Source organism: Chinchilla lanigera, unplaced genomic scaffold, assembly GCF_000276665.1.
Source record: "Chinchilla lanigera isolate Chin_1 unplaced genomic scaffold, ChiLan1.0 scaffold00019, whole genome shotgun sequence".
Taxonomy (NCBI): domain Eukaryota; kingdom Metazoa; phylum Chordata; class Mammalia; order Rodentia; family Chinchillidae; genus Chinchilla; species Chinchilla lanigera.
Window position 1 is genome coordinate 22,248,280 of NW_004955420.1, and position 10,542 is coordinate 22,258,821.

At 42.9% G+C, this 10,542-nt stretch overlaps 1 protein-coding gene across 1 annotated transcript in view; it reads left to right on the top strand.

Moving 5' to 3' along the window:
- Window positions 1-868: 868 nt before the first annotated feature.
- Window positions 869-10,542, top strand: part of LOC102012761 (peroxisomal bifunctional enzyme-like) — a 42,951-nt gene continuing 33,277 nt past the window's right edge. Inside the window, exon 1 of the mRNA XM_005383300.2 lies at window positions 869-993. Within this exon, the coding sequence (XP_005383357.1) occupies window positions 920-993 (74 nt within the window). The 5' untranslated portion in view covers window positions 869-919. The remainder of the gene's footprint in view (window positions 994-10,542) is intronic.

Here is a 10,542-nt window from a genome sequence, read left to right on the forward strand (position 1 = left end):
CCAAAAAAAAAAAAAAGAATATGAATGAAGATAACCTCTAATCATTATCAAAATGTGTAAAACATCAGTGAAAAAAGTTTTCAGATACTTTTCTTAGAAACTCCTGGACTGCTTGCTGACCTCCTGATGGACTGTGGGGACCATGGAAGGCCACACACATTAGAAGACCTCGCCCCACCTGAACTTTTGCAGGCGAGGGGGTGGGCGTTGTTTGTCTTGTCTCTAATGTAGGTCCAGCACGGAGTAGGTGCTCAGTTCATGGATCCGTGAGAAAAGTACTGGTTTTTTTTCTCTGGTACCGGGAATCGAACTCATGACCTTGCGCTTGCCAGGCAGGCGCTTTGCCGCTGAGCTAAATCCCCAGCCCTGAGAAAAGTACTGGAAATCCCTTAAGAGGGACAAGAGAAGAAAGCGAGCAGGACTGGGTAGACCAGGAGCTCATAGGGGTTCTAGGCTGCCATATAGTGTAGGACATGGAAGATGATTATTTTGTAAATACTTGGTCGATGTTGGCATCGTCCTCTTTTGGGTAAAATGTCTGAGGCAAGTCCATGTGTTTCAGACGGGCATCATTTGACATAATTGTGTTGGCCGCAGGCACCTGCCCCTGTCCACAGGAATCGGGAGGATGAACTGTGGCGAGGTCTTGTCCCTGGAAGCTGCCGCCTCTGTTCCAGCGTGTGGCAAAGCTGGGTCATTTCCAGGGTCCTCTCTGAGGAGCTTTGTGGAGGCAGCAGATGGGAGCTAAGCTAGAGGACGAGCGAGGAGCCCCGCGGGCGCGGAGTTGGGGGCTGGAGTTGGGGGGATGAGGTGGAGCCCCTGGACGGTACCCGGCTCCGATTGGCCCAGCGGGCTCCGCCCCTCCGGGCTGTACGCGGAAAAGTGGCCGAGTCTCGGGGCGGGAGACACACAGAGGAAAATGGCTGAGTACGTGCGGCTGCCCCACTCGCTGGCACTGATCCGCCTCCGAAACCCGCCCTTAAACATGATCAGGTAAACAAGATCTGTCCCTCCCTGCAGCGCGGGGCACAGCGGGATCTTGCGGGTCTGCGGGACCCGGTGGCTCTGGCTCCCTCTGCTGGTTGCAACTGGGAAAGACACAGCCCGATGGGGCAACTGGTGTATGCCAGGGCTTCTTCCTTCCTTAATTATTTTTTTATTAGTTCATGTTTGCAGTACGCAGTGTTTACATAGCTTGTGTGGAGTTGGAGCCTGTGCACAATACCTCTTAATTCCTCTTTCCATCCCCTTTCTCCTTCCCTCCTTTCCCTTCCCGTTTGACAAGGATCTACCTCCCTACTTCCTGTTTTTTTTAATTTTTATTTATTTTATTTTTTATTTTTGTCTTTTTTGAGACAGGGTCTCGCTATGTAGTTCAGGCTGGCCTTGAGCTCACTTTGTAGCCCAGGCTGGTCTCGAACTCGCAACGATCCTCCTGCCTCAGCCTCCCGAGTGCTGGGATTAGAGGCGTGCGCCACCATGCCCAGCCCTACTTCCTGTTATCTCCCTTTTATTTTGTTCTTTATTTATATTTTGGGTTTCTCCTATAAAAGAACCCATGTGGTATTTCAGCTTGTGTGCCTGATGTATTTCACTTAACATTATGGTCTCAAGATGCATCCATTTACCCACAGTGACTCAAATTCATCCGTCTTTATGGCAGAGCAGTACTCCTTTGTGTGGAAATACTTTTTTTTTTTTTTTTTGGTTTTTCTCTGGTACCGGGAACCGAACTCACGACCTTGCGCTTGCCAGGCAGGCGCTTTGCGGCTGAGCTAAATCCCCAGCCCCGGAAATAGTTTTTCTTTATCCAGTCCTCTTTTGATGGACTTATAGGCTGCTTCCCAGACTTACCTATTATAAGTTGTAGTACTATAAAATGGGTGTGCGTGTATCGCTGTAATGTGATGACTTTAACTGTTTGAGAATGACTGCTTTTGACTGGTCAAGAGACAAAGGCTGAGGGATGGCTGCTGAGCAGAGGAGCTGCGCTGGAGCAGGGTCTGTGGATGCTGTCCTCGTGCTGAACTCTTTGCTTGTTTTCAACTTGACTTCTCAGAAGAACAAAGGTCTTGGCTTAGTACAAGGCTGGACCTTGACCCAGACTCCCGCCCCAGTTTTGAACACATGCTATCTGTTGATTTATGGCTGAATGCTTTAGGAATCAGGCTATAAAGTGGTTAAACACGTATTTAAAATAAAGTAAGGGCCTGCGGGTGTAGCTTAGGAGTACAGTGTTTGCCTTGCATCCATGTGGGTCCGAGTTCATCCCCAGCACCACAAACCAACAAATTACATCGAACTGCAGTGCAAAGAGTGAAGTAGATCTGGCCCTTGCCCAGAAATGCAAAATTATTTTTCCTTATTTGTTCTAAATCTCAGAGCCTGTTTGCTTTCCTGGGGGATCCACATCTGAATAAGCTTATTAAACAGTTTACTGCTCAAGGAATTTTTATTAAAGCAAGAATTTTATAATCCAAATTGTTTCCTTGCTCAGTTATTAGCTCTGCTACTTAAAACAGAACTGACATCGCAAGCTCTTCTACACTGCAGAAGTACAAAATTAAAGAAAGGGATGTTTTAAATGTTTGGACTTCACTGAAAATTCTTTTCCCAGGAAATATAAGATATTAATTTGTTTTTATATTATACTATTTTTGAGGAGATTTTTTGTTCACTTTTAAAACAAGTAATGTAGGACTGGCTTTTTTTTTTTTTTTTTTTTTTTGGCTAGACCTGACATTAGCTTGGTATACAAGGTTCAAAGTTTCCTTCCCTTTTTGTTTTACATTTTGCAATTTTCTTCATAATATTTAAAGTTTTTTGTTGTTTAGAACTCAAGACCTTGCGCTTTCCCGGCAGGTGCTTATCCCACTGAGCTACATCCACCTTTCTGCAGTGAAGCAGGAGTTTCTTTTCGTGATCCCTGATCCATTTTAAACAGCTGGAACCCCAGCGGCACCGTCAACTGCTTCCTGGGCAGCCTCCTCAATGGATCTGTCCAAATTTCTAATGACTGTGCTACCTGATGCACTCTGGCAGAGTGACCGGTATGCTGAGACCACACGATGCAACTGGCTTGCCCTTTGTAACATCAAAACCCTTGGTGTCCAAACCATGCTCCACTTCCTCCTGCTCCTGGAAATTCGCTACACATAGTCTAAGGAGTGGTGGGTGATCGTGTTCCTATAAACCTGGATGGAAAGGGTGGGCCCTACCAGGTTGGGCTTCTCCTAGAGCACTGCTTCAGTCATGTCTGGGTGTAGGTCTTTGACACAGAGCAAGGTAGTGGTAGATGGGGGTGCTAGGATCCTCTCAGCATGGCTGCCCTGGGGCCCACTAGGCCGCCACCTTTCTGAGAGAAGGAGACCTAACATTTCTTTTATTTTTAAATTTAATTTTATTTTATTTTTGGTACCGGGAATTGAACTCAGGACCTTGTGCTTGCCAGGCAGGTACTTATCCCACTGAGCTATATCCCCAGCTCATACCATTTCTTTTAAAAGTGAAGTCAGTTCTGCCTGTTTTGAAAATGAATGAAGGTAGGTTGCTGCTCTCCCTCCACGTCTCTGAATATATTTCTGTAGCAGCCTGGGAAAGAGCCCATTTGCAGAGAGTCGGATTCATGGAAATTATAATTTATAGAGAATTTATGTAGCATAGACTGAAAAACATTTCAGTCAAAATTTTTATCACATACTACTGCTGTGAAAAGAAACTGAAAGGAGGGAGATCTGCTAATTTTAATTGACTTTTATCTCTTCATCAAATTTCATTTTATCCTTACTATAATATTATATATGAATTAGTGCATTTCTAACACAAAAAACTACAGAGATAAAATCACACAGGGTTTGCCACTCCGAGAGAAAATTGTAAAATATCTTGTACACTGGGGGTTTGTGTGGGGGGTGAGATGCAGCTATGCTGGGGTTTGAGATCAGTACTTTACACATGCAAGGCAAGGGTCTACCTCTCAGCTACACCCTGGCTCATTATCACATGGTAGAGAGAGCCCTTCCTGGTCTCACTGTGGCCCAGGAAGTTTATATTTGTAATCCCAAGGAAAAGTTATTGGAATTCTAGAGAGTTAATTCCAATCGACCACTTCCAGTGCAACCCACGGTGAGAATAAAGACACTAAGGCATATTTGTAGTTGTGGGGAACCAAGGGGTCCTAAATCCAGCTACAACGATGGCTAGCCAGAACAAAGGCCTCAATCTAGGGCCAAACCCAGATTTTATTAATTCATGAAGAAGGGAGTGGTTTGAGAATGAGTGACTGTGAGAATGGCGGAAAGTATGTGAGTGCCATGAGCTAGGCTAAGTAGGAGGCCTGAAATCACCTTTGCAGTATGCAGTCTGGGGATGGGAGGATTGAGGCCTCTACCTGACCATGTAACACTGGACAAGGCCTCTGAGGTTATGGTATGGTTGGGAGAGCCTGAAAAGGAATTCTTGTGCCAATCTCAATCCTGTCCCTGAAGGAATCCCCTGGGGGGACCTATCTACAAAGGAATAATGAAATTTGCGTATAGCCTGTCCATGGTAGGGTAGTCTGCCAAGGGCCCAAATCACCTTCCTCATAATGAGAAGCATGAGCTTCAGGAATACAGATAGGAATGTTAAGTTTTAAATCTCTTAGAAGGTTACCATCTGAGAGAATAGAAGTTAAGATTAATAAGGCAAATTGTCCTTTAGACAGTTGTACTTTCCAAGTCTGATCTACAGCCAACATGCAAAGGTTAGAATCTTGCTGTGGATGAGCTACACACCAGGGAGGATATACAAAATAAGAGGTAATGTGAAGCTTCATCTGTTCTTGTAAATGCATTAAAAATTGAGGGCTGGACAGAATAGCATATGTTGGGTTATTATTCTTTATAGAATGGAAAATCTCTAGGGCACCTGTCCATCCATGTAAGGGGTCTAAGCAAGGGTGGATTAGTGTGTAGGCCCAATGCCCTTCTCTCTGAACCACAGGAATACATATTGTAGCTGCTAGGAAAGCGAGTATTGCAAAGGAAAGATTTTCAGGTGATTGAACCAAACCCTAGCTGTCGTCTAGGTGGCAAGCCTCACAGTCTGCTATAGGCCTTCCCAGGACAGTGGACAATGTGCTCTCAGGTTCGCTGCTTGAGGTCTCGGCAGAGGGCTTGATGTGTTGTGCAGGTGGGCTGGATTCTGGCCGCAGAACAGCTCTGATGGTCATAATGTCTCTTGAATATCTGTGGAAATACAAGCATGCCCTTGGCCCCAATTTAAAAGTGATGCTGGACGGGCTGGGGATTTAGCTCAGCGGCAAAAGCGCCTGCCTGGCAAGCGCAAGGTCGTGAGTTCGGTTCCCAGTACCAGAGAAAAAACCAAAAAAAAAAAAAAAAAAAAAAGTGATGCTGGACCATTCCAAACACCTATTCGGAGGTCACGCCCAGCAGGATTCAAAAACGTTAAAACATATGTAGCAAAGTTTTGACCTTGTGTTCGCTCTTTCTTCTGTTTAGCTAGTTGATTTTTTAGTTTAAAACGAATGTGTTCAATTACTGTCTGACCTTGGGGATTATAGGGGATTCCTGTAACAAGCTTTATGTTCCAGTTATCAAGAACACTCTGAAAATGTCTACTAATATAAGAAGGAACAATGTCAGGTTTTATTGTCTGTGACGCTCTTAAATTAGCAAAGTCTAATACACAATTGTTTTGTTTTGTTTTTCCGGTACGGGGAATCGAACTCACGACCTTGTGCTTGCCAGGCAGGCGTTGTGCCGCTGAGCTAAATCTCCAGCCCCAATACACAATTGTTGTATGTGACATGTTGGTTTTGTTTACCTGAATGACAGGTATCATGAATCATACGTGAGAAGGTATCTGTAGAAGCATGAACAAATTTAAGTTTGTTAAGAGAGGATATAGGAAGCTGGGCATGGTGGCAAATGCCTGTAGTCCCAGCACTCAGGAGGCTGAAGCAGGAGGATTGTTGCGAGTTTGAAACCAGCTTGGGCTCCAAAGTGAGCTCAAGGCCAGCCTGAACTGCATAGCAAGACCCTGTCTCAAAAAAGACAAAAGGAAAGAGGGAGAAAGAGGATATATGAGTAATATTCATTTGCCATAACTGGTTAGTTCTAAGACCTCTGGGATTGCAACTCTGTTGAGGATTAGGCCTAGAAATGCACTGGCAGGAAGGACATGATGCCATGATTTGTCTAGCTTGTGTTCTGATAATGTTAAATTCCTGTTGCAGAGATTTAGAATTTTGATGAAAAAATTTATAGGATTGTCTTGATTTATCAAAATGGAAGCCAGGTTTATAAGAGCATCTATATTATAGTTGGCTGATGACAACAGAGCTGGGAGATTAGAATGGGATCTAATATGATCAATAAAGAACAGAGCAGTTCTACGCAATATAGCTCCTAAGCAGTTCTAAAAATAGTTGTAATAAGTAGGCTTGCGATGACCCAATTGCAGTTGTTCTTCCACCAGTGTTGATTAGATCTTTAACTTCTCCTGAGTTAGGGGCCATTGAGAAATCTATTTCAGCTCTGTAGTTTTCCACTGAGTTTGCAGTGCAGAAATAGGCAGAGAAGTGCCAATGGCCCCCGCTATAAATTTGAATCATATCCAATTCCACATGTATCTTGTTTTATTAAAGGCTCAATTGGAAATATACAGCACTGCAAGTTTTTACCTAAACCTTTATTTTTTTGATATTTCATCTTAGCCATCATGTTGCTAGCAGGTGATATGCACTTCTGAGGGGTAGAAGTCACTAAGACAGCGCCCCAACTCTTTCATAAAGTCTTTGCCCCATAGATTGACAGGAATGGGTGCAATAAATGGCATTATAATGCCTGTCTGTCCATCAGGGCCCGTATGTAGAAGCAGCAGTGCACTCTTTGAGAAAGATTGAGAGGATCCTAAGCCTATCAGAGCTGTGGAAGAGGGTCTAGTCAGCCGAGGAGATGGCCAAGATTGGCTATTGACTATTGTGACATCAACCCCCATATCCATCAGTCCAGTAAAAGATTTTCCACTTAATTTAATAGTGCAAGTAGGTCTATGAATAGAAATATTCTGGAAAAAATAAATTTCCTTGCTTAAAGGTTTACCTTTATTGGGCTAAAGCAAAGGTAAAGAGCAGGAGATGCCTGGATTGTGGGAAGGAATAAAATCTGACCAATCAGATCACCAGGTTCAACCACCCACATGTCAGTGGAACACACCACAACTGATGTATCTTGATTAAAATCACCATCTGTTAGAGTTGGAATTACAAGTAAGGCCTTTATTGAAATCCTCTTCAATCTCTTTTTTCAGAGTACTATAGTTTTCACTGAATAGATCTTTTACTTCTTTTGTTAGATTGATTCCTAAATATTTCAATTTTTTGGATGCTATTGTGAAAGGTATGCTTTCCTTAATTTCTCTCTCAGTCTGTTTGTTGTTTGTGTATAGGAATGCTATCGATTTTTGGGTGTTAACTTTGTATCCATCTACACTGCTGAATTTGTTGATTAATTCAAGGAGTCTTCTTGTGGAGTTTCTGGGGTCTTCCATGTAAAGTATCATGCCACCTGCAAATAGCGATAGTTTTACTTCTTTCTTTCCTATCCTTATTCCTTTTATTTCTCTCTCTTGTCTAATTGCTCTGGCTAATGCTTCCAGAACTATGTTGAACAGGAGTAGTGACAGCAGACATCCTTGTCTTGTTCCTGATTTTAAAATAAAAGCTTTCAGGTTTTGGCCATTTAGTATGATGTTGGCTGTTGGTTTGTCATAAATGGCTTTGATCGGGTTGAGGTAAAGGCCATCTGTTTAGCATTTTGTAATTGCTAAATTGTGGAAGGAACACAAATGTCCATCCACTGAAGATTGGATAAAAAAATTGTGGTTCTTTTATATAGTGGAATATTACTCAGCTATAAAAAATATAAGCTTGAGGCTTTTATAGGTATATAGTCACAACTAGAGACCGTACTCAAGTGAAATAAATCAGACCTGCATGTGTAAGCAACATATTGTCTCACTAGTGTAAGAACCTGAAAAAGTAAATAGAAACTAGGAGGTATGATAGACATTGTGAAATGAAAAGAAAATACTCAAAAGTAAAGGGCAACTGGAGTGTGGGGAAAAAAAAGGGAAAGAAGGGGAAATTATGTATGTATGTATGTATATATAAGATAGCTAACATAGTTGTGCTACTGTCTTCTGTTGCTTTGCTGAAAGGAATGGTTAATGATTACTTTTTGATCAATATTGCATGCCTCTGTTTTTCTGAGAAACCACTTTGAAGATATCAATATGTAATACAACAACTATTGTTAATTTCCTGCCACTTTGTCTGTAACTCTGCATTGTTTGTATTGTTCTTATGCTATTTTGTAAATGGATGTCTGTTTGTTAATGTTTTCCTTCTTTTATTTTTAAAATAAATTTTACAAAAAGAATTAAATGAGATAATCTTCATAAAAAAAAGTAAGGCCTTTAGAAATAAGCTTGATTTTCCAATGACTAATCCCATGATTCCTTCTGGTGGTGGCCCACAGACTCCAATGGAGATTAAATGTGCCCCCCCAGTAAATGAATTCGAGAAGCTGCTGGTAAATCTAATCCTAGACTCTGGACGGTTCTTCGTATGAGGGATATGTTCTCGCCATGCATGGATCCTGGCAGAGGAATTGTTGGTTGTGTGGTTTGGGAACAACTGTTTTAACTGTGTCTGGGATAGCAAGACACTGTTTGATTCTGTCCCCTGCGTTTGTGCCTGGCCCTGGGGAAGGGCTGATTCTCCATTTCCCTGCAGCAGGAGTGTGCCATCTTTATGAAATCTAGACTTTGCCCAGTGAAAACCTTTCCCACAGCATGGACACAGAGTATGCGGTAAGCTGGAGCCTGCGTAGCCGAGGTGGCTAGTGCCTTTATAGGCTTTGGGCAGCACCAACAAGGGTGTCCTTGCTTGTCACAGTTAACACATTTAATCATATCAAACTTTTCAGCAAGGTGTTGGGGTATAGCCTGTGCCGTGAGCGCAGGAGCATGAGTGGTAGATCCAATATTTTAGCATGTTTGAATGTAAGCAGATAAAGCTTTAGTATGAAGTACCAAGGCTAAGGCTCCTTTACAGTCCTCACTGGCATTCTCCTATGCTAATCGGCAAATGAGTATTTTAGCTGCATTGTTGTGAGAAATCTGCCTATTTACAGCCTCGTGGAATCTTGCTACCAACTGGGTGTAAGTTTCTGGGGGGCCTTGGAGTATATGAGTAAAGGACTTATTAGGTGTACCGTCCTCTGGGACAGAGGTCCAGGCACTGCATGAAAAGGTGCGCGGCACGTGCCTGAACCTTTAAATCAGCATCGGCCTGTGCCAGATAGCATTTCCTGTGTAACAGCTTTACGATTTTCATCCTTGCTATCTTGATTAGTCTGTGCCTCCTCTGAAACGACTGTCTTTATTTGCGATTCAAAATGTAGGAATTGTGCCGATGAGACATGTAGGAGCAAGATGGGTTACATCGCCTGGTACCATTTGGAAGCCTTGAATTACGTTATCTAAACAATCAAAGGTAGAAGGACCCTGGACTCCACTGTCTACCACACTCTGCCTCAACTATTTCAAGAGATAAAATTTAAAAATTATGTACTGTGTTTATGGGTAGGGTGTTCTGGATCTGTCTCTTCAGGGACGGGGAAGCATACTGTCTGTGAATATATTCTCCTGTCATTATACTTCGGCTTTCTTGAGGGCAAAGAAGGAGGGCGGTCACTTCTGATCTGAGTCCTTGGTATGAGGGAGGGAGGAGCTGTAGGAAGCGGGGCAGGGGCAGGGGAGTGTGCAGCACAGCAGCAAAACATTATTTTCCAGATTAGGTGTAGAGAACAAAGCTGAGTGTGTGAATAAATTGGAAAAGTTTTGCATTTATTTACGAATATCTTGCAAAAAGGAAATCATGTGATTGTCTGCATTTTTAAAATAAACTTAATTTTTCTCCAGCAGCCCATTCAGAGGAGGCATGCCTTGGAAGTTTATATTTGTAATCCCAAGGAAAAGTTATTGGAATTCTAGTGAGTTAATTCCAATCGACCACTTCCAGGGCAACCCATGGCGGGAATTAAGACACTAAGGCATATTTGTAGTTGTAGGGAGCAAAGGGGTCCTAAATCCAGCTACAATGATGGCTAACTGGAACAAAAGCCTTGACCCAGGACCAAACTTGGATTTTATTAATTTGTGAAGAAAGGAGTGGCTTGAGGACGAGTAACTGTGAGAATGGTGGGAAGTAGGTGAGCACTGTGAGCTGGCCTAGGTAGGAGGCCTGAAATCATCTCTGCGATGCAGAGAGAAAGATATGCAGAAAGAGTAATCTGCATAACACAGCTGAGGTAGGATGTGATGTTTTGGGGTCCGTCCGTGCTTCAGCTCTTCACACATCAATACATGGAAACAGGGCCAGGTTCAGCCAAAATGGAGACAACTGCTCCTCCTTCAAGAAGAGTTACCCAGGTGGTCCTCCACAATGTAGGTTTGGTTGGTTTTTTTTTTTTT